This window comes from Mustelus asterias, chromosome 20 (assembly GCF_964213995.1).
Source record: "Mustelus asterias chromosome 20, sMusAst1.hap1.1, whole genome shotgun sequence".
Taxonomy (NCBI): domain Eukaryota; kingdom Metazoa; phylum Chordata; class Chondrichthyes; order Carcharhiniformes; family Triakidae; genus Mustelus; species Mustelus asterias.
The window spans coordinates 70,768,479-70,792,804 of record NC_135820.1 but is presented as its reverse complement, the minus strand read 5'-3'; the positions used below and the strand labels follow the sequence as shown (position 1 = coordinate 70,792,804).

Below are 24,326 nucleotides of genomic sequence, written 5' to 3'. Positions count from 1 at the left end.
GTATTCTGTAACTTGATTTTGTGTCTCTGTGCCCTGTTTGAGAGCAGATTTCCACTCCATCTGACGAAGGAGCAGCGCTCCGAAAGCGAATGGCATTTGCTACCAAATAAACCTGTTGGACTTTAACCTGGTGTTGTTAAAACTCTTACTGTGTTTACCCCAGTCCAACGCCGGCATCTCCACATCATGCCCATTTTCTACCAGGGCATCTCAAGATGCAGATAACAGGCCAGATTCACCCTCGCTATTCTTTTTCCCTCAGCTTCATCACGACCATCAGCATTCAATAGGGGAGGCGATGGCCTAGTGGTATTATCGCTAGACTAGTAATCCAGCAACTCAGCTAATGTTCTGGGGACCCGGGTTCGAATCCCGCCACGGCAGATAGTGGAATTCGAATTCAATAAAAAAAATATCTGGAATTAAGAATCTACTGATAACCATTGTTGGAAAAACCTATCTGGTTCACGAATGTCCTTCAGGGAATGAAATCTGCCATCCTTACCTGGTCTGGCCTACATGTGACTTCAGAGCCACAGCAATGCAGTTGACTCTCAACTGCCCCTGGGCAACTAGGAATGGGCAATAAATGCTGGCCAGCCAGCGACATCCATGTCCCACGAATGAATAAAAAAAAATTCACTCCCTCTATCCTTTTTTCTCTACTTCATCATGACCGTTGGCGTTCAATAACAGCCAATCTCCAGCTTAGTAATAAACTAGGAGCGGCACGGTGGCACAGTGGTTAGCACTGCTGCCTCACAGCGCCAGTGACCCGGGTTCGATTCCTGGCTTGGATCATTGTCTGTTTCAGTTTGCACGTTCTCCCCGTGTCTGCGTGGGTTTCCTCCGGGTGCTCCGGTTTCCTCCCACAGATGTGCGGGTTAGGTGCATTGGTTATGCTAAATTGCCCCTTAGTGACCTGGGATGCGTAGGTTAGAAAGATTAGCGGGATAAGTATGTGGGGTTACGGGGTTAAGGCCTGGGTGGGATTGTGGTCGGTGCAGACTCGATGGGCCGCATGGCCTCCTTCTGCGCTGTAGGGATTCTATGAATTTACTCTGATCAAGCAATGCAATCTGAATCGAACGGCCCTGCGGAAATCCCTGTATCCAGCAAAAAGATGCTCTGATTTGTAAAAAGTGTTGCTATGTTTAGCAACCTTGCCATCGGAGTAACTATATTTGAGAGTTCAGTACTTTGGAAGCTCACATAAGGTAGTGTGGAAGTTGCAAATAACACACTCACAAAGTCGGCAGAACAGTAATAATTAACAGAAAGTCCTCAAAACACGGAGCAAGTCAGGGATTGTGTGGAAATAGGAAAGCTAGGTTAACACTGCCCAGTGCGCAATGCCTTCATCAGAACTGACATTGAAGCTGAGACGTGGACAGGAATCCGTTACAATGGGCCAACCTGGAATTAATTTGATCTACAGCTTTAAGATTTCTGAGCGTAAGCTGCAAATGAGAGGTGGTGGTTTCATCCATTCACTTCTATACAATCAGGACAGCGAGCAACAATGTGCTGTAACATAGCAACGGCCATTCAGCCCCTCTAACTTGTTCCACCCATTCAATTAGATCTGAAACTCGACTCCATTCAACCCACCTTCGATTCCTATGAAGAACTAATCAATCTCAGTTATAAACATTTTAATTGACACGGCATGCGCAGCCACTCGATTGGGAAGTGATCTGTAATTCCACCATTCTCTGTGTGAAAGGAGAAATAATTTCACTCCCAAATAACTTGGTTCAAGATCATGCCCATTTTGTTCTGGATTCCTCCATCAAGCACAGGAAACAGTCTGACTGTACCTACTGCCATTCACATAGCACCTTAAACACTCCAAATAGATACAACCCAAGTTTATGCCAGCTATACTCATCACCCAGGGAATCACTGCAGAGCTAGGAGTGGTTGTCCCAGTGGGGTCTCAAAATGGGGGTAAATGTGTGAAGAAGCTGCGTACCAGAATTAACGGCTGCGCCAATTTAAGCAGGAGGGTGGTAAGGCCCACCTCCCCCAGAGCTGCAGGTGGGTGCCACCTCGTGACTGAACATCCCCCCCCAAAAGAATTAAAACCTCAGCATGAAATCATTATTTCCACAAAGCTCTGAAGAAGTCATGTTGGACTCAAAACTTGACAGCATGGTGGCACAGTGGTTAGCACTGCTGCATCACAGGGCCGGGTGATTCCCAGCTCGGGTCACTGCCAGTGCAGAGCTTGCACTTTCTCCCCGTGTCTGCGTGGGGTTTCCTCTGGGTGCTCTGGTTTTCTCCCACATTCCAAAAGATGTGCTGATTAGGTGCATTGATCTGATATGATTTGATTTATTATTGTCACATGTATTAGCATAGTGAAAAGTATTGTTTCTTGCGCGCTATACAGACAAAACATACCGTTCACAGAGAAGGGAAGGAGAGGGTGCCAAATGTAGTGTTACAGTCATAGCTAGGGTGTAGAGAAAGATCAACTTAATGCGAGGTAGGTCCATTCAAAAGTCTGACAGCAGCAGGGAAGAAGCTGCTCTTGTGACGGTTGATACGTGACCTCAGACTTTTATATCTTTTTCCCCGAAGGAAGAAGGTGGAAGAGAGAATGTCCGGGGTGCGTGGGGTCCTTTAGCATTGGCCATGCTAAATTCTCCCTCAGTGCACCCAAACAGGCGCTGAAGTGTGGCGACTAGGGGATTTTCACAGTAACTTAATTGCAGTGTGTTAATATAAGCCTAGCTCTGGCGAAGGGTCACCTAGACTCGAAACATTGGCTCTACTCTCTCTGCAGTGTCCATGGTAGTCATCATCTATTCTCTCTCCACAGATGCTGTCAGACCTGCTGAGATTTTCCAGTATTTTTCTGTTTTTGTTATTATAAGGCTACTCGTGACACTAATAAATAAACTTTAAACTGTTTCCCTTTCCACACATGCTGCCTAGCAGTTTCTATTTTTATTCAAGCGAAACATTATTGTCAAGTTCCCTCCCCCCACTTTCTCGAATGGACTTTGCCCTTTTAAATTAAGGGAGGGGGGGGGGGGAGGGGTTCGATAAAAAGAATTTCAGAGGGAAAAATTTTGGCATGGGTGATTTAACTTTGTCCCTGACACGGAATGACTCCTCCGTACACACACACTGAATCAACAAGCGGGCAAAGTTGAGGGACTTACTTTCTCCTTCTAGTTTCTCTGCTCCCCGGCTCCAGGTGATCTGGCGAGTCTCCAGCTTTACCTGCAGGGTTCTCCTCTCCGGCCGCTGGGACTTCTTGGAATAGTACAGAGTCATGACGGTGCCCACCTCCAGGTTCCTGCACAACTCGGCGATCTGGGGTTCGCTGGGCACCCCGTGATTGTGCTGCAGTAACCCATTGTGGAATAGCCCCCCTGCCCCAGTGACACCAGCCATCCTCCTCACTTTGTGTGTGTCTGTGTGTTTGTCTATCTCCCTCTTTGTATCTGTGTAGGTGTGTTTGTCTGTGTCTCTGTGTCTGTATAGGTGTGTGTTTGTGTCTGTATGTGTTTGGGTGTCTGTGCGTCTACGTGTTAGTGTCTGTCTCTCTGTGTGTCTGTGTTTCTGTGCGTGTTTGTGTCTCTATGTGTGCCTGTGTGTGTGTGTGTGCGTATTGAAAAGAGGGGAAAAAAGCACTCAGAATGAGACTTAGGGGGAAAAAGTGGGAGAGAGGGGCAGAGAGAGAATTTAAACACACACACACAGACACAAAGGAAGCGGCTGGTTGGAGGCAGTGCGATTTCAGGGTCACTTTCTGATCCAGGAGTTCTCTCTCTATTGTCCCCACTCCACGCGATTGAGGGAACCAGCAGGGCAATCTTCACAAAGCCTGGAAAACTTCCCCCTCCGCCAGAGGACTGCCCTTTAAACCTCTCGCTCTCTCCACCTCCTTCCTCGGTCTGTGTGTCGCTCCTTCCGCTGCAGTTATTGATTATAGAAAAAAAATAGCAAACCCCTCTCTGCAACACGCTCCGTAATGTTTATATGGATCACACATTTAAAAGGCGACGGTCCGGAAGTATGGCTGATAGCAGCAGCTTTCTCCTGGTGATTTTTCACGTTGTCCTCCCAAATTTCCAAAGCAGACTGAATCCCTCCAATGTGGCTTAAAACGCAACACACGCACACAAAAAAATCCAACTCCCTTTCTATTCCCCCCTCCCTCCAGACTCCAGCCTGAGGTTTTCTGATCTTCTCACTACAGCTCTCTCATTGCTGCTTGCACCCTGCCGGGGAGGTTGCATTCACAATCCATCTGGTTAAATGCGATACTTTTTCACCCTTCCCCCTCTCTCCTCTGTAAACCCCACCTCCAAGTGGATGCCGCACTTTTAAGATCTCGCTGTGTCTGTGTGCGAGCTTTGCATCACCAGGATTTGAGAGAGAATGCAGCTCACATCCCCCCCACCCCCCCAACACAGACACACACACACCTCCCCCTCCTTATCAAGTGGCACAAGCACAGAGGGAAAATGCAACAGGCTACATTTGCTTAAGTTTATTCATTAGTCACAAGTAGGCTTACGTTAACACTGCAATGAAGTCACTGTAAAAATCCCCTGGTCGCCACACTCCGGCGCCTGTTCGGATACAAAGAACATTACAGCACAGGAACAGGCCCTTCGGCCCTCCAAGCCTGCACCGACCGTGCTGCCCGACTGAACTAAAACTCCTTATCCTTCCGGGGACCATATCCCTCTATTCCCATCCTGTTCATGTATTTGTCCAGACGCCCTTTAAGACTCACTATTGTATCTGCTTCCACTACCTACCCCCCGGCAGCGAGTTACAGGCACCCACCAATAAAAAACCGAGGGAGAGAATTTAGCACAGCCAATGCCCCGGTCTTTTGGACTGTGGGAGAAAACCGGAGCACCCGGAGGGGGACCCACGCAGACACGGGGGAGAACGTGCAGACTCCGCAGAGTGATCCAAGCTGGGAATTGAACCAGGGTCGCTGGTGCTGGGAGGCAGCAGGGCTAACCACTGTGCCACTATGCTGCATGCAATGGAATCACTGTTGATAACACCTTTTACACAAAAGGCGCTGCCCCTGGGAGAGAGTGCAACAGCATTCCTTAAACAAATGCAACACGAGAGAGCTGAGGGTTGGAGATAACATATTTTAAAAATGGGGAGGGGACTGTGAAGAGATGCTAACTGCAGTGAGGAATTGGTTGGGAGGGACTGTAAAAAGGATGCAAAGAATCAAGAATTATATTTTCAGATAAAAGGTGTCACGTGTACTCCAAACTTTTAACTCTTGTCTCTCACTCCACAAATGTTAGAAGTCCTGTTGAGAGTTTTTCCAGCATTTTTAATGATATATTAAGAACTTGGTTTTGACAAAAATACCCGATACAGGAGACTCCATTACGAATGTAATGGCATGAGGCAGGTTTCAAGAATGCAACCAGTTATAAAAGACATGTGTGCCCATGCACACACAGACACAGGAAACATAAATGGTTGAGGAAGATCAAAGTGGTGCTGGGTTGACAAAAACAAAGAGCGACTTGGCACAGAAAAGAGATAGATGACTGAAGCGATTCACTGGCTTAGAAGCAGCAAGGAGGGAGTGAATTCATTCGCCCCCATGGCTACTGCTGCTGAGCTGCAGTGTTAAGCATGGTTTGTTTGGTAGCACTCCTGCTTTTTAGCGTCAGGAAGTTATGGGTTTGAGTCCACCCCAAGACCAGATTTTGGCTAACTCTAACACAGTGCTGAGGAGGTGCTGCATTGTCAGAGGTACCATCTTTCAGATCAATGGCAAAATTCAGAGCATGGGGTCAGCGGACAAGCAGCCGAATGGAAAAAAAGCCAGCTACAAATTGATCAATTTTATTAGGGTCAAAAAGGGAAATATATACTTAGAAGGGGCATGGTAGCACAGTGGTTAGCACTGCTGCCTCTCAGCGCCAGAGACCCGGGTTCGATTCTTGGCTTGGGTCACTGTCTGTGTGGAGTTTGCACGTTCTCCCCGTGTCTGCGTGGGTTTCCTCCAGGTGCTCCAGTTTCCACCCAGAGTCCAAAGATGTGCAGGTTGGGGCGGCACGGTAGCACAGTGGTTAGCACTGCTGCTTCACAGCTCCAGGGATCTGGGTTCGATTTCTGGCTTGGGTCACTGTCTGTGTGGAGTTTGCACATTCTCCTCGTGTCTGCGTGGGTTTCCTCTGGGTGCTCCGGTTTCCTCCCACAGTCCAAAGATGTGCGGGTTAGGTTGATTGGTCATGCTAAAAATTGCCCTTAGTGTCCTGAGATGTGTAGGTTAGAGGGATTGGTGGGTAAATATACAGGGATATGGGGGTAGGGCCTGGGTGGGATTGTGGTCGGTGCAGACTCGATGGGCCGAAAGGCCTCTTTCTGTACTGTAGGGTTTCTATGATTTCTCCTATGAGGTTAGTGGGATTGGCCATGCTAAATTACTCCTTAGTGTCCCAAGATGTGTAGGTTAGGGGTGATTAGTGGGGTAAATATGTAGGGTTACAGGGATAGGGCCTGAGTAAGATGCTCTGTCTGAGAGCCAGTGCAAACTCGATGGGCCAAAAGGCCTCCTTCTGCACTGTAGGGATTCTATGATTCTGAAGGCACAGATCAAGACTCTATTTGTGTTTACAATAGAAAAGGATGCAGACAAAACTTTAGTACAAGTGGAGATGATGAGTGAAAATGGATAGGAAGGATTAGCAGGAACGGCCGGCTATGAGAGGATACGTTGCCTGGTCTGGATGTCTTGCATCCCAAGTTACGGAGAGAAAAGTGGGGATTGAAATAACGGAATGACTTGCCATAATCTTCCCGAGATACGGGGAAGGTGCCGGACGTAGTTTGAAATGAAATTCCTGAGAGGATGGTGGAGGCAAGTTCGATCGAGGTATTCAAAAGGGAATTCGATTGTTATCTGAAAAGGAAGTGTGTTCAGGTATAAGGCAGGGGAGTGAGACTAGGTAGAATGCTCTTTCATCAGAAAACCAGTGCAGACTCGATGGGCCAAATGGCCTCCTTCTGCACTGTAAAGACACTGATTCTGAGCGTGGATTTTTAGCTACAAGGTTAAGTTGTTCTCCTTGAAACAAAGGAGGTTGAGGACTGATTTGCTGGAGGTGTACAAGATGAAGACAGGTAAGACAGACAAGGAAACATCATTCCCATAAGCTGTTGGTACAAGAACTAGGGGACAAAGATTTAAAGTTTTGGGCTAGAGATGCTGGGGGATGTGACAAGGAACTTTCAAAAACGCAATGAGTGGTAATGACCTGGAACTTGTTGCCTACCAGAGTGGTGAACATGGGGGGCACGGTGATACAGGGGCTAGCACTGCTGCCTCACAACGCCAGGGACCCGGGTTCAATTTGGGAGACTGCATGTTCTACCCGTGTCTGTGTGGGTTTCCTCCGGGGGGCTCCGGTTTCCTCCCACGCTCCAAGGATTTGCGGGTTAAGTTGATTGGCCATGCTAAATTGCCCCTTAGTGTCAGGGGAACTAGGGGAGCAATTATTTGGGGTTATGGGGATTTGACCTGGGTGGGATTGTTGTCAGTGCAGGCTCGATGGGCCAAATGGCCTCCTTCTGCACTGTAGGGATTCTATTCTACGAAGATACTGAATGATTAAAAAAAAAGGAAATTGCATAGGCACTTGAGGGATAAACATGAAGGGATATAAGGATAGACTGGGGAGGTGGAAGGGACTGATGACACTCGATGGACAGAATGGCCTTCTTCTGTCCTGTAATCATTCCACGAGGAGCATTGCTGGGACCACTGTTGTTCGCCATTTACATATACAATCTGTAACCAGGAATCAGAAGAATAATTTCAAAATTAGACAATATCAAATTGGTAGACATATTCAATGCTGAGGAAAACTGTAACAAAATACAAAGTGACCTTGCTTACAGGATAAATGTGTCTTTGACAAATTAATTTCCAGATGGGGTAAGGTGCATTCGGGTCGAACAATATGGAGGCCCAATACTCCTGGCTAGCAGAGTTGAAATGGGGCAGAGGTGCCAAGGTGTCTAGAAATACAGTTAGAAAAGTAGCAGTTAATAAGATCATAAGAACGCAAACAAAGCACTGGGTTATTTTCCAAAGGAATACAATTGAAAAGAAAAGTTACTTTAAACTTGCATCGAACCAGGGTCAGACCTCACAGCTCTGGTCTCCATATTAAATAAAAATAAAATGTCACATGCCATAGTCCCAGATGACCACAGGGAGACTGGTGGCGATTTAACCTGAGGATCACCACACCTCAGGCGAGGGGCAAGGTTGAGAAGGCAGGGCCCTTCTTGAATAACCTCAGCAGGTACGGGAATTGAACCCACGCTGTTGGCATCGCTCTGCATTACTAACCAACTGTCCAGCTAACCGAGCTAAACCGACCTCCATTGTAATAAAAATATCAAGAACTGTCGAAGGCGCAAAACTGTTACAGGGTTGATACCGCTACTGAAATGTTAGATCTATGAGGATGGGGAATTTTTTTCTCAGGGAAAGAGTGAGGGCTGAGCTGATAGAAGTCTTTAAGAATGGGGAATGGTTTGACAGAGTAGACTTAGGCAAAGTATTTCCTACTTCTTGGCTGAGTGTTGGGGCGGAGACCAAAACTAGAGGCCATAATTATAAAAGATAGTCATAATTAAATCCAGCAGGGAATTTACAAGAATCTTTTCACCCAGAGTGAGAGAGAGCAGTCAAATCCGAGGAACCCGCTGCCACAAGGAATAGCAAGATAAAAGAAAACTAATGCAGATGCTGGAATTTGAAACAAATACAGAAAATGCTGGAAAATCTCAGCAGGTCTGACAGCGTCTGTGGAGAGAGAATAGAGCCAACGTTTCAAGTCTAGATGTCCACGCTCGAAATGTTAGCTCTGTTCTCTCTCCACAGATGCTGTCAGACCAGCTGAGAGTTCCCGCCATCTTCTGTTTTTGTTACCACAAGGAATAAATGCTGGACAACATAAATTAGATAATTAGATAGAAGGATACACAGTTAAATGTGATTGTATTTAATCTATTAAAAAGCTGCCGCTATAGTTCTTCCTGATGTACCAGTGGATGAATACATGGATATGAAGTAGTACAAAGTGCGTATAGCACAGAAACAGGCCATTCAATCCAGCAGCCTCTGATGATGTTTATGCTCCATTATGAGCCTCCTCCCACCCCTCTCCATCTAACCTCATCAACAATTCCATCCATTCCTTTCTCCCCTCTGTGTTCATATTTTTCCATTGAAATGCATCTACAATACACGCTTTAGTTACTCTGCAGCAGCGAGCTTCACAGTCCCACCACTGTCTGGGTAAAGATGGAGGGGTCGGAGAAAGCTTCTGTAGAGCACAAGCATGGGTATGGTTCTGTTGGAGCGGCACGACGGCACAGTGGTTAGCACTGCTGCCTCTCAGCGCCAGGGACCCGGGTTCGATTCCTGGCTTTTGGGTCACTGTCTGTGTGGAGTCTGCACATTCTCCCTGTGTCTGCGTGGGTTTCCTCCGGGTGCTCCGGTTTCCTCCCACAGTCTGAAAGACGGGCTGGTTAGGTGAATTGGCCATGCTAAATTCTCCCTCAGTGTTACCCGAACAGGCGCCGGAGTCTGGCAAGTGGGGGATTTTCACAGTAACTTCATTGCAGTGTTAATGTAAGCCTACTTGTGACTAATAAATACATTTTACTTTACTTTGTGCTGAATGAATGGTTTGCGTTGTGTAAATTCTATTTAAGTTCCACAGTTGGGTTCTTAAAACTGCTAACATTAATGTGGCCCAACCAATGACTTTATGAATTCACCACGACTTCTTTATCTGCTTGCCTCTATAAAAACCTGGAAAACTGTTAACTCTTTGTATAATAGCCTTTTCTTTTCTTAACCAAAAAAAAGCCTACAGAATCAACCATCATTTTGCATCATTTTTATCTTTGCAACAGTTTCCACCCACACTGGAGGGGTGGAGAATTTGCTTTGCCAGGCAACCTTACAAATTGTGACGCAGATGTAAGTTGTTCAGTCACACACAGGAGGACATAATAATCCAAGGCAAGGAATGAAAAGCGATCAATCAGCCTTTCATACTCCTTCAGTGTAGTGTTCAATTCAGTGGGAAGATTGCCATGGATTGGAAGTCTTGGCTCCGAAATAGCAAATTACCTTTATACACACACCTTGCAAGCTTGATACGCTTTCTTACGTTTTAAATCTGTGAAGTTCCATGTTCATTTTAAAGTTTATTTATTAGTGTCACATTAGCACTGCAATGAAGTTACTGTGAAAATCCCTTAGTCGCCACGCCCCCAGCGCCTGTTCGGGTTCACTGAAGGAGAATTTATTTTATTTTTTTTAAAAAGCAGTTGCTTTGGTTGATGCATCAATGGACGGATAACTGATGCACCAATGGATGAATACAAGGCATTACAGGGTTTACAGCACAGCTATAGGCCATTCGGCCCACGCTGTCTGGGGCTCCATACAAGCCCCCTCCCATCCCTCTTTCGTCTTACCTCATCAACATTTCCAACTATTCCTGTCTCCTATTTCTGTTTACCACTTATCCCTTTAAATGCATCTATATCACATACGGAAAAGGAGGGTAGGCCATTCGGCCCCTCAAGCCTGTTCCTCCATTTAATAAGATCGTGACTGATCAGATAGTAACCTTGAATCTGCATCCTGCCTACCCCCGATAACCTGTCACCCCCCCCCAGCTTACCAAGAATCTAACCATCTCTGCCTTCAAAACATGCAAAGATTCTGCTGCCGCTATCTTTTCAAGATGAGAGCTTCAAAGACTCATGACCTGCGTTAGTGTAAGCCAACTTGTGACACTAATAAACAAACTTATAGATGAGTGAAAACATTTCTTCTCATCTCTGTTTTAAATGGGTGACCACTTATTTTTAAACAGTGAGCCCCTAGTCCTAGATTCTCTCACCAAAGGCAACATCCTCTCCACATCCACGCTGTCAATACCCCTCAGGATTTTGTATAATTCAAACAAGTTGCCTCTTACTCTTCTAAACTCCAGTGGATACAAGCCTAGCCTGTGCAACCCTTGCCCCAGAAAGCAACCCACCCATTCCGGCCGGGTATTAGTCTGGTAAACCTTATCTGACCTGCTTCCTACATAATTACATCCTTCTTTAAATAAAGGTGATGTGGTGGACTACAGTTGTGCCTTTGTCCTGTCTGGACCACCGTTGTTGTGTTTGTCATGCCTGGACACATCCCCTGCCGGCTCCTCCCCTTGTCACCTAGTATAAAGGTGGCTGTTCCCTTCCCCTTGTTCAGTTCGGGTTGGTTATCTGTTAGGAAATGCTCCTAGTTCTGTAATGAATAAAAGCCTACAGTTGTATTGGCACACAAGTAGTCTTTTGCCTAATTGATAGCGCTTCAGGTGACCAATACAGTACTCCAGATATGGTCTTACTGGTGCTCTGTATAACTAAACCATAATCTTCCTTCTTTTGTATTCAATTCCTCTCGTAATAAAAAAAATTCTATTAGCTTTCCTAATTACTTGCTGTACCTGCATACTAGCCTTTTGCGATTCATGCACTAAGACACCCAGATCCCTCTGCATTTCAGAGCTCTGTAATCTCTCACTATTTAGGTAACGATTCTCTTTTATTCTGCCTGTCAAAATGGACAATTTCACATTTTCATGCATTTGCCAGACCGTTGCCCACTCACTCAACTCTTTTTTTTTGTCACCTCCTTAAGTCCACTTCACAACTTACTTTCCTACCTATCTTTATTCTTTTTACTCATTCGTGGGACATGGGCATCGCTGGCTGGGCCAGCATTTATTGCCCTTGCCTAGTTACCTGAGGGCAGTTGGGAGTCAACCACATTGAAATCATAGAAATCACAGAAACCCTACAGTGCAGAAGGAGGCCATTCGGCCCATCGAGTCTGCACCGACCACAATCCCACCCAGGCCTTACCTCCACATATTTTACCCACTAATCCCTCTAACCTACGCATCCCAGGACTCTTAAGGAGCAATTTTTTTTAACCTGGCCAATTAACCTAACCCGCACATCTTTGGACTGTGGGAGGAAACCGGAGCACCCGGAGGAAACCCACGCAGACACGAGGAGAATGTGCAAACTCCACACAGACAGTGACCCGAGCCGGGAATCGAACCCGGGACCCTGGAGCTGTGAAGCAGCAGTGCTAACCACTGTGCTACCGTGCCGCCCCAACTCTTGTGACATTGCTGTGGCTCTGGAGTCACATGTAGGCCATGCCTGGTAAGGACAGCAGATTTCCTTTCCTAAAGGACATTAGTGAACCAGTTGGGTTTTTTTTGGGTATGGAATCAACAAATTTGGCAACTATCCCATCATTCCCTTCATCAAAGTCACTTATATAAGTTGTAAACAGTTGAGCTCCATGTGATACACCACTTGATACATCTCGCCAACCAGAAAAAGATACATTTATGCCTTTTCTCTGCTTCCTGTTAGCCAGCCAATCTTCTAACTGTGAATGTGTTACCCTCGATACCATGAGCTTTTATTTTCTGCAATAACCTTTGATGTGGCACTTTATCAAATGCTTTCTGGAAATCTAAGTACATTACATCCATTGGTTCCCCTTTATCCACGGCACGTTACAGCCTCAAAGAACTCCAATGAGTTGATTAAACATGATTTCCCCAATTTCCCTTTCTCAAAACCATGTTGACTCTGCCTGATTATCTTGAACCTATCCAAGTGACCTGCTAAAGCTTCTTTAATAATAGCTCCCAACATTTTCCCCATGACAGATATTAAGCTAACTGGCCTGTGGTTTCCTGCTTTCTCTCTCCCTCCCTTTTTGAATAATGGAGTCACATTTGCTATCTTTCAATCGAATGGGGCCTTCTTAGGGTCTAGGGGGTTTTGGAAAATTAAACTCAATGCATTATCTACCGCACTAGCCACTTCTTTGAAGAGCTGAGGATGAAGTCCATCAGAACTACCCAGCTGCTCTGTGGTAGTGAGCGCCGCAGTCTCACCATTCCCTGGGTGAAGAAGTTTCTTCTGAATTCTTCTTCCCAGCCACCTGGCCTCGGCCCTATCCCCATAACCACACGCATTTACCATGGCCAACCCACCTAACCTGCACATCTTTGGATTGTGGGAGGAAACGGAGCACTCGGAGGAAACCCACGCAGACGTGGGAAGAACGTGCAGACTCCACAAAGTCACCCAAGGCCGGAATTGAACCCAGGTCCCTGGACTGATAGTCCAGTAACATTAGCACTCTGCCACGACCCCCAGTTCTTTGATTCCCCGGGATACTTTCGTAGAGGTGATATCCTAGTGGTAATGTCGCTAAACTATTAATCCAGAAACTCAGCTAATGTTCTGGGGGACCCGAGTTCGAATCCCGCCACAGCAGATGGTGGAATTTGAATTCAATAAAAAATATCTGGCATTAAGAATCTACTGATGACCAGAAAACCATTGTCGATTGTCAGAAAAAAACCCATCTGGTTCACCAATGTCTTTTAGAAAAGGCAATCTGCTGTCCTTACCTGGTCTGGCCTACATGTGACTCCAGAGCCACAGCAATGTGGTTGACTCTCAAATGCCCTCCAAAGGCAACTCGGGATGGGCAATAAATGCTGGCCCAGCCAGCGACACCCATGTGAATGAATAAACAAAACTAGTCTCAGCACAGTGCAAGCGAAGCTCACCCCAATGAACAGCTCCTCCTTTCCCCAGTATTTGCACCACTTCTCCCTGCATTGTCAACGTTTCTCCTGCACCAATCTTTGACCCACACATTCAACTCTGACCCTATTTACCCCAAGCCATTTTGCTCGTGATTCAAGCAGTAATCCAGAGATTGTTACCTTTGTAGTCCTGCTTTTTAATTTGACCTTCATCTGTTCATATTCACTTAGCAGGACCTCAGGGGTGGCACAGTGGTTAGCACTGCTGCCTCACAGCGCCAGGGACCTGGGCTCGATTCCCGGCTTGGGTTACTGTCTGTGTGGAGTCTGCACATTCTCCCCGTGTCTGCATGGGTTTCCTCCAGGTCCGAAAGATGTGCAGGTTAGGTGCATTGGCCACGCTAAATTCTCCCTCAGTGTACCCGAACAGGTGCCGGAGTGTGGCAACTCGGGGATTTTCACAGTAACTTCAGTACAGTATTAATGTAAGCCTACTTGTGACACTAATAAATAAGCTTAAAAAACAACTTTTTCTCGCTATCTGTATTTATATCCACTTGGACCATGACAACTGGATCCTTCCCCTTGCACTCCAGCACTGAGCTGTCCTTAACTCTGGCATCAGGTGAGTCTCAGAACTCACTTGGCCGCAGAGAATAGTGTCTATCCCTGATTACAACCACATTCGTTTTTACTCCCCTAACTAGAATGCTCTCTGTAGCACAGTGCTACACAGACTTACCTGACGAAGGAGCAGCGCTCCGAAAGCTAGTGGCTTTTGCTACCAAATAAAGCTGTTGGACTTTAACCTGATGTTGTTAGACTTCTTACCGTGTTTACCCCAGTCCAACGCCGGCATCTCCACATCAGCACAGTGCTGTAGTCAGTTTGTTCATCCTATCCGCAGCCCCTGCTCTTGTCTACACAGGCTGCTAGATCCTCATTCCTAATGGACAAATGCAAAGGCAGAGGTTCCTCCAGTGCTACTTCATGGTGGCACAGTGGGTTAGCACTGCTGCCTCACGGCGCCAGGGACCCGGGTTAGATTCCCGGGGGCACGGTGGCACAGTGATTAGCGCTGCTGCCTCACAGCGCCAGGGACCCGGGTTAGATTCCCGGCTTGGGTCTGTGCGGAGACTGCACGTTCTCCCCATGTCTGCATGGGTTTCCACGCACAGTCTGAAAGACGTGCTGGTTAGGTGCATTGGTTTCATTTAGTTTAATTTATTGTCACAAATAGGCTTACATTAACACTGCAATGAAGTTACTGTGAAAATCCTCTAGTTGCCACACTCTGGCGCCTGTTCGGGTGCATGGAGGGAGAATTTAGCACGGTCAATGCACCCTAGCCAGCACGTCTTTCGGACTGTGGGAGGAAACCGGAGCACCCAGAGGAAACCCACGTAGACGTGGGGAGAACGTGCAGACTCCGCACAGACAGTGACCCAAGCCAGGGATTGAACCCGGGTCCCTGGCGCTGTGAGGCAGCAGTGCTAACCACTGTGCCACCGTGCTGCCCTAGCATGGTAAATTCTCCCTCAGGTGTACCCAATCAAGCGGCGGAGTGTGGCGACTGGGGGATTTTCACAGTAATTTCTTTGCAGTGTTAATGTAAGCCTACTTGTGACACTAATAAATAAACTTTAAACTTATGAACCTCCATGCCATATTCGCCTCGTTCATTATCATACCCTCCGTGTCCTTGACTACAAACCAAATCTGAAACCCTTAATCTAAGGAGTGGGGCTTCCTCCTGACACAAAAGGTCCAGCTAACCTTTGCTGATGCATCGCAGTGTCTGAAGCTCAGACTCCAGCTCATCAACTCGGAGACCAAGTTCCAGGTGTGATTGCTTTGGTTTAAATGACAACAGCGCCCCCAGTAGGTGATGGTGTTTTCAACAACAAAAATCCCAACTCAAAATTACCCTTAAAACCACACTTACCCTGTCAGATACATTTAACCTGCGGTCGCTGAGCGCTGGTGGCTAAAAAGTATCAGTAGCGTTTTGGGAGATGTTTTAAACTGGGCTTTTAAAATCTTTCATGGGATAAGAGCATCACTGGCTAGGCCAGCTTTTGTTGCCCTTTTGCAAACTACCTGTGGCAGTTTGGACAATGGAGAGGCTTGCTAGGCCATTTCAGAGTCAACCACAATGAGGTACAAATAGCATAGACCAGGTAAGGATGACAGATTTCTTTACTAGATCATAGAATCTCTACAGTGCAGAAAGCCATTCGGCCCATCGAGTCCGCACCGACCACAATCCCACCCAGACCCTATCCCCCATAACCCCACGTACTTACCCCGCTAATCACTCTGACACTAGGGTCAATTTTAGTATGGCCAATCGACTTAACCTGCATATCTTTGGAGTGTGGGAGGAAACCGGGGCACCCGGAGGAAAACCCATGCAGATACGGGGGAGAACGTGCAGACTCCGCACAGACAGCGACCCAAGCCGGGAATCAAACCCAAGTCCCTGGTGCGGTGAGGCAGCAGTGCTAACCACCGTGCCAGCGTCCCGCCCACGATGGGGGGGCCTAACCTAGCAATCCTCACCAGCCATGAGCTGGGAGCCCTGGAACTAGAGTGTGAATGAAGGAGGGGGGGGGGTCATCAGGTCACTGAGAGGCTGGTGTCTCTGAGGAAAGTAAGAACCCAATGGGTAGAAACGAGACAGGCTGAGAATGTCTGGATATCTCATCCCTCATAAACACTTCAGTGATGCACCAATCATTAAGCCACTGTAATACCATTGATAACAATTGCACCAGGGTACATATCATTGACATTGACTCTGGGTGATCTGATTGCTCTCATCCCTCAGATGAGGCCATCCCTCAGGAGCCAGCCAGATGCATCATCAGCAAATGTAAGCTTAAGACAAAGTGAGCACTTTGCCAAGGGTTTGCACTGGGCATGTTTTCATGAGTTAATAAATGACCTGGTTGTCACTACAAATCACTTACTTGCTCGCAAGACAAGCATCCTGTGTGTTCGATTGCTGAGAGCCTCATGATTACCTGGTAAGAGATGCCTGAGGTATCAAACTTTATAACTGCAGCAGTGATGCCACAGTAAGTGAATTTTTAGAATGGAGCGTGAAGCGTTTGGGATGCAGATGCCGCCCATGGACTCCGTGGGAGGGCAGGGCACGCCAGCATAACCAAATGTACTGGAATCAAGGTTTCCCTGATGTGCCTGCCTTACTGAAGCTTCTTAATTCAAGCCTCGTCCTTGCCTTCTGGCAACCCGGGTTCTGCATCAGAGTTGACGTTGGTGATCTTGTTGGACACAGGTTCTACAGCATCAGTACCTTCCTGGTTCAGTGGTCCTAAATTCGGAAGACCACAGCAGACAACGACGAACAACACACACTTTGGGGGATACTGCAGGGCACCCCCAGATTGGCCTAGGCATTGGAACCTCATCTTTGGCCAATGTTCCTCTCCACCATCGCCCTTGTATCTCTCCTCGGGTGCCTGAGAAGAGTCGTTAGCCAAGTACACCTCCTGTCACCAATCAACCATCTACGGAGGCAGACTGGAGCCATCAACAGCCTTGGCACTTGAGTGGTGTAGAATGTAGGCATGATGGGACCTGCCAGGATACCTTGCAGACACACCTGCAGAATCTGGGTCTTGTGGTCATAAACTCTCAACACTCATGGAGTGAAACCCCTTCCTGTTGACACTGGCGCCTTAATGGCCACGTGGGTGCAATTAATGGCACACTGTACACAGGAAACCTGCAATGGCAGTGCAGCCTCTGGCCCACTCAGCCTGGTGAACTGGTCCATCCGGAAATGAATGAATGTTCTCACCCGCCTGAACAGAGCACCATTCACTGAGTGACACATCTGTATAGCTGACTGCAAGACTACACAAAGATAACCCCACTGACCCCTGGAAAGATCTGGGGGTATAAAGGTTTAGTGCCACAGTGACTTGAGAGCCGTGGACATTGGGTGTCTACCCACACAATTCGAGGCTACCTTCAGCCCAATTCTCTGACAGATGGATGCGATGGTTTTCCTTGAAAGCTGTAGCCTCCCGCTGCACTGGACCTCGGTCATGTCAAGGTAGGATGACCGCTGCCTGTGCACCCTGCAGCTGGGTGGTGTCTTTTGCAGGGACATCCTCTTTGCCCTCCCATCTGGCCCCTCCCATCTTGCACCTCTGCTCCAAGGTGATGTCTGTTGCCACTTGGCCTCCTCTCCATTCTCAAGAGGTGGGTCCCTAGTGGGTACACGACACTCATCTGCAGAAATGCACATGGGGCTGACCCGTGCACGGAGGGTGACCAAGGAACCCAAATCTCTGCTTCTGGCTATGCTGAGCCCGCAGTGTCTGTGTGAGTTTCTTCCCACGGTCCAAAGATGTACAGGTTAGATTGATTGACCAGGCTAAATCGCCCCTCGTCAGGGAGATGAGCAGGGTAAATACGCAGGGTTACATGGATAGGGCTGGTTGTCGCTGCAGGCTCGATGGTCTGAATGGCCTCTTTGAAAAAGCCCTTTTTTATATTCCTTCCCCCTTACAGCAAGGCCAATATTCCAGTTGCCTTTCTAACTTGTTGTACCTGCGCCTCTGCTCCAAGGTGATGTCTATGACCACCTGGCCTCCACTCTGTCCTGTTGCCCTCCTCAGAAGGTGCTAACATCTTGCTCTTCATGTGCAAGATACCCAGATCCCCCTCATTGCTGCACTCAGCAATCTCTGCCTTTCAAAAATATTCTGCTTTTCTGTTCTTCTCGCCAAAGAGGATGCCCTCTTATTTATGCTCCATCTGCCAGATGTTTGCCTACTTTTGTTTTCCCCCCTCAAAACTTGCTTTCCTACCTATCTTTGCAGCATCAGCTAATTTGGCTCCAATACAGTCAGTCCCTTCATCCAATTCATTAATAATGTTCATAATTCGGCCTTTCACTTCTGGTGCCATTCCACCCAGGTCCCTTTTGCCCCCTCATCAAGAGTGTGCAAGTTACTCAAAGGAAAACTGAGGCAAAACAGACCCTCAAAGTGAACAGTAAGAAAGGAATTCACCTACCTTCAATCGTCTATTCCTGGCCTCCGATGCATTGACATCAAGAACAGGAGAATGACTGGATTTACAATGGGAATGCAAGTCTCTGCTGGAAACGTGACACACCTGGAATGCCAGGTGCATACTTTTAAAGAAGACAACGTCAGGCCAACGAATAGATCATTCTAACTTTCAAAGTAAAAAGGCAAGGAGTGAGGCAGCTTTTTAAATGTGGCAATTCATCCGCAAAGATTGAGAAAGAGCTCCCCACAATGGCCTAATTGGGAAATACATCCTCAGCCCAGGAGGTCGAGGACAAAGAAAAGCTTACTGAAAACGTGCCATGGTACAACATGGATGCTTGGGGAAGACTGTGCTTGCATAGCTTCAAGTGGATGAGAGAGACAATTTCTCAGTCATGCTATATGTATTTCAGCATAGAGCTCCGGAACTTAGCTCAGAAAAAATCTTAAGACAAAGAATTCACAGACATACAGACTAGCATTTATTTAGCTTATTGCTTATAACCTCAGGATTGATTATTCATTCACACACTGAACAATTTTTTTGGGAGTGTAACTGCGGCATACACATGGTCTAGGCTAGGCCAATCTTGTCAGTAAAGGCCAACTAGCTCCACCAGCAACATCTGAAGTTCACCCCACCAAGACCTGGTGCAGATCTGGTGTGTGGGCTATTCAAGTGGTTGCAGGTCAAGTTAAGATGTCCCATGTCCTGACAACTCAGCAGTTTCCAACTTCACTCTTCCAATCTTCTATATCTCATCCTTTGTGGCCTGAGTTGTCAAGTTATGCGGAGGAATTGGACTTTAAGTCACACCAGGGTGGCAACAGTGGTTAGCACTGCTGCCTCACAGGGTCAAGGACCCAGGTTCAGTTCTTGCCTTGGGTCACTGTCTGTGCGGAAGTGTGCACGTTCTCCCCGTCTCTGCGTGGGTTTCCTCCCACAGTCTGAAAGACGTGCTGGTCCTAGGGTGCATTGGCCGTGCTAAATTCTCCCTCGGTGTACCCGAACAGGCGCCGGAGTGTGGCGACTAGGGGATTTTCACAGTAACTTCATTGCAGTGTTAATGTAAACTTACTGTGACACTAATAAGTAAACTAAATCTTCCTTTCATGTGCGAGTCAACTCTTTCTTCCCTCTCACTGCAAAATTTAGATGCTTGGAATGTTTCACTGGTACCCAAGGCACAATTTTCAAACTTGCGTGTGGCTTAGATAAGCTAGGTTCTGCTGGATTTGGAAAATAAAGCCTTGGCTCTGCACCTGCACTTTAAATAAGTGTTTCAGCCTCTCCCATGAATTCACTTTGGAGCTGCTTCTTCACATAAGAAAATGAAATTCAGTGCACTGTACATTTGATTTGAATAGAAAGACCATTTGGTCCAACATTAAATTTAGGAATAGGATTAGAAGTTGAATTGATTTTTTTAAATAAATGATTGTTGATCTATCAGTGTCACAAGTAGGCTTACGTTAACACTGCAATGAAGTTACTGTGGAAATCCCCTAGTCGCCACACTCTGGCGCCAGTTCGGGTTACACCGAGGGAGAATTTAGCACGGCCGATGCACCCTCACCAGCACGTCTTTCAGATTGTGGGAGGAAACCCACGCAGACGCAGGGAGAACGTACAGACTCTGCCCCTTCCGAGCGATCACAAGCCCAGTCATTCTTCTCTGTTCCTGCAGTTCCCTCTGAAACAGCACTTATCGCTTGAAACTATAGCTCTGGCTACTTCAGAGGTCCGTATGTCAATTTGCCAGTCATCATATCTGCTTCTCTTCGTGTGGGGGGGGGGGGGGGGGGGGGAAACAGGCGGCACAGTGGTTAGCACTGCTGTCTCAGCGCCAGGGACCTGGGTTCGATTCCTGGCTTGGGTCACTGTATGCGCAGAGTCTGTATGTTCTCCCCGCATCTGTTGTGGGTTTCCTCCCACAGTCCAAAAAAAAAGACGTGCATTGGCTATGCTCAATTCTCCCTCGGTGTACCCGAACAGGCACTGGAGCGTGGCAACTCAGGGATTTTCACAGCAACTTCATTGCAGCGTTAACGTAAGCCTACTTGCGACACTGATAAATAAACTTAAACCTTAAAAAAAAAAAATCAATTCAATTTCTAATCCTATTCCTAAATTTTTTATGGTTGTTTCTCAGTATTTGATGCCCACCGTACAATAAACAATTTGCTCTCCAACTTTTCATTAATAACTGAGCTTAAAACAGGCGAGAGATGGACCTCACTACTTTCAGTCATCCAATGCCACTGCATTTGCTTCAAATGGCACTGGTGACTTCACAGCGAGACCAAAATGGTAGTACAGAAACAACTCGCGTCTCCATAGAAACCCTACAGTGCAGAAGGAGGCCATTCGGCCCATCGAGTCTGCACCGACCACAATCCCACCCAGGCCCCACCCCCACATATTTACCCGCTAGAATCATAGAAACCCTACAGTGCAGAAGGAGGCCATTCGGCCCATCGAGTCTGCACCGACCACAATCCCACCCAGGCCCTACCCCCACATATTTACCCGCTAATCCCTCTAACTACACATCTCAGGGACAATTTTTAACCTGGCCAATCAACCTAACCCGCACATCTTTGGACTGTGGGAGGAAACCGGAGCACCCGGAGGAAACCCACGCAGACACGAGGAGAATGTGCAAACTCCACACAGACAGTGACCCGAGCCGGGAATCGAACCCAGGACCTGTGAAGCAGCAGTGCTAACCACTGCGTTACCGTGCCGCCCATGTCTCCTCAGAAACATGGGTGTTTCACACGAGCATTGACAAAAGCGGTGCCAAAACGGTACGCAAGTGGATGGGGTTGGGGTTGGGGTAAGAGAAACCAAAAGGAAATGCTAAATAATAAAAGAGGCGCTAAAGCATTCGGATCGTTTCAAAAATCTAAAATCTTTCCCGGCCAGACATGTGTTCACACCAGGCTCTGCTGCATTCATAGTGTACAATGTGTTTATTTAAAAATACAAATGAGCACAGTTCATTGCAGTATGTTAAATTTACAGAAATAATCTGTAAAAAAAAAAGGAAAGAAACCTGGTACACATCAGTCTGTGAATACTAGCCCATCAGTTAAAGCACATTCTAAATAGGATTTTAGGCAGGAGGAAAAGAAAAAAAAATGTAAAATTTCTCCATTACAATTCAGACTGAATAAGCATCTTTTAATATATATTTATATATACGTTGGCCAGTTTCACAAGTACATGATAAAATGTGCTACAACAGTTCAACAATGATTCATAGACATGGAACAGGAAAACCTAACTGGATAGCTGAAGCACGGGTACGTGCTAGGATTGGCGCCCAAACAGGTTGTCAACACAGCAGCAGACTGTGCAAATGCTAAAAGAACTCCAGTTTAAAAACATAAATTAAAAAGCCTGCATTCTTAAACCAAGCAGCTTAATTCACGATTGGCTCAATAACCATGGCTGCTTCATTCAGATAAGATCAAAGCTGCCGCTCATCATCCCCACCGCTACCAGGTTGACGAGCCATGAGAACTTTAGACATTTCATCTCCTATTTTGAGGATATTTTGTAACAACTACCTCTTTCCCACTAGAATGAGGGTGGGGCGGTGGGAAGAGGAGAGAAAGGGGGGGGGGGGGGGGGTTAATGAATATTGCAGCTTTCAAAAGGAGTTTAAAATGGAAGCAGATGTTGGATACAATACTGGATAAGAGAAAGAGTGGGAGAGGGGGTAGAAAAAGAGGGGGAGAGGGGAGAAACAGGGAGAATGGGGGGGGGGGGGGGAAAGAGGGAGAATGGGGGGGGAGACGAGGGAGAATGGGGGGGGAGACGAGGGAGAATGGGGGGGGGAGACGAGGGAGAATGGGGGGGAGACGAGGGAGAATGGGGGGGGGAGACGAGGGAGAATGGGGGGGGAGACGAGGGAGAATGGGGGGGGAGACGAGGGAGAATGGGGGGGGGAGACGAGGGAGAATGGGGGGGAGACGAGGGAGAATGGGGGGGGGAGACGAGGGAGAATGGGGGGGGGAGACGAGGGAGAATGGGGGGAGACGAGGGAGAATGGGGGGAGACGAGGGAGAATGGGGGGGAGACGAGGGAGAATGGGGGGGGAGACGAGGGAGAATGGGGGGGGAGACGAGGGAGAATGGGGGGGAGACGAGGGAGAATGGGGGGGGAGACGAGGGAGAATGGGGGGGGAGACGAGGGAGAATGGGGGGGGAGACGATGGAGAATGGGGGGGAGACGATGGAGAATGGGGGGGAGACGATGGAGAATGGGGGGGGAGACGAGGGAAAATTGGGGGGGAGAAGGAGAATGGTGGGGGAGAAGGAGAATGGGGGGGGAGAAGGAGAATGGGGGGGGGAGAAGGAGAATGGGGGGGGGAGAAGGAGAATGGGGGGGGAGAAGCAGAATGGGGGGGGAGAAGCAGAATGGGGGGGGAGAAGGAGAATGGGGGGGGAGAAGGAGAATGGGGGGGGGAGAAGGAGAATGGGGGGGGAGAAGGAGAATGGGGGGGGAGAAGGAGAATGGGGGGGAGAAGGAGAATGGGGGGGAGAAGGAGAATGGGGGGGGAGAAGGAGAATGGGGGGGGAGAAGGAGAATGGGGGGGGAGAAGGAGAATGGGGGGGGAGAAGGAGAATGGGGGGGAGAAGGAGAATGGGGGGGGAGAAGGAGAATGGGGGGGAGAAGGAGAATGGGGGGGGAGAAGGAGAATGGGGGGGGAGAAGGAGAATGGGGGGGGAGAAGGAGAATGGGGGGGGGAGAGGGAGAATGGGGGGGGGAGAGGGAGAATGGGGGGGGAAGAGGGAGAATGGGGGGGGGAAGAGGGAGAATGGGGGGGGGAAGAGGGAGAATGGGGGGGGGGAAGAGGGAGAATGGGGGGGGGAAGAGGGGAGAATGGGGGGGGGGAAGAGGGAGAATGGGGGGGGAAGAGGGAGAATGGGGGCGGGAAGAGGGAGAATGGGGGGGGAAGAGGGAGAATGGGGGGAAGAGGAGAATGGGGGGAAGAGGGAGAATGGGGGAAGAGGGAGAATGGGGGGAAGAGGGAGAATGGGGGAAGAGGAGAATGGGGGGAAGAGGGAGAATGGGGGAAGAGGGAGAATGGGGGAAGAGGGAGAATGGGGGGAAGAGGGAGAATGGGGGGGAAGAGGGAGAATGGGGGGAAGAGGGAGAATGGGGGGGAGAGGGAGAATGGGGGGGAAGAGGGAGAATGGGGGGGAAGAGGGAGAATGGGGGGGGAGAGGGAGAATGGGGGGGAAGAGGGAGAATGGGGGGGAAGAGGGAGAATGGGGGGGGAAGAGGGAGAATGGGGGGGAAGAGGGAGAATGGGGGGGAAGAGGGAGAATGGGGGGAAGAGGAGAATGGGGGGGAAGAGGGAGAATGGGGGGGAAGAGGGAGAATGGGGGGGAAGAGGGAGAATGGGGGGGAAGAGGGAGAATGGGGGGGAAGAGGGAGAATGGGGGGGAAGAGGGAGAATGGGGGGGAAGAGGGAGAATGGGGGGGAAGAGGGAGAATGGGGGGGAAGAGGGAGAATGGGGGGGAAGAGGGGAGAATGGGGGGGATGAGGGTGAATGGGGGGGAAGAGGGAGAATGGGGGGG

General features: G+C 48.3%; 1 protein-coding gene across 1 annotated transcript in view; it reads right to left on the bottom strand.

The window, feature by feature from the left end:
- Window positions 1-24,326, bottom strand: part of plcg1 (phospholipase C, gamma 1) — a 586,083-nt gene that overhangs the window by 144,069 nt on the left and 417,688 nt on the right. Inside the window, exon 2 of the mRNA XM_078236798.1 lies at window positions 3,174-4,181. Within this exon, the coding sequence (XP_078092924.1) occupies window positions 3,174-3,408 (235 nt within the window). The 5' untranslated portion in view covers window positions 3,409-4,181. The remainder of the gene's footprint in view (window positions 1-3,173; window positions 4,182-24,326) is intronic.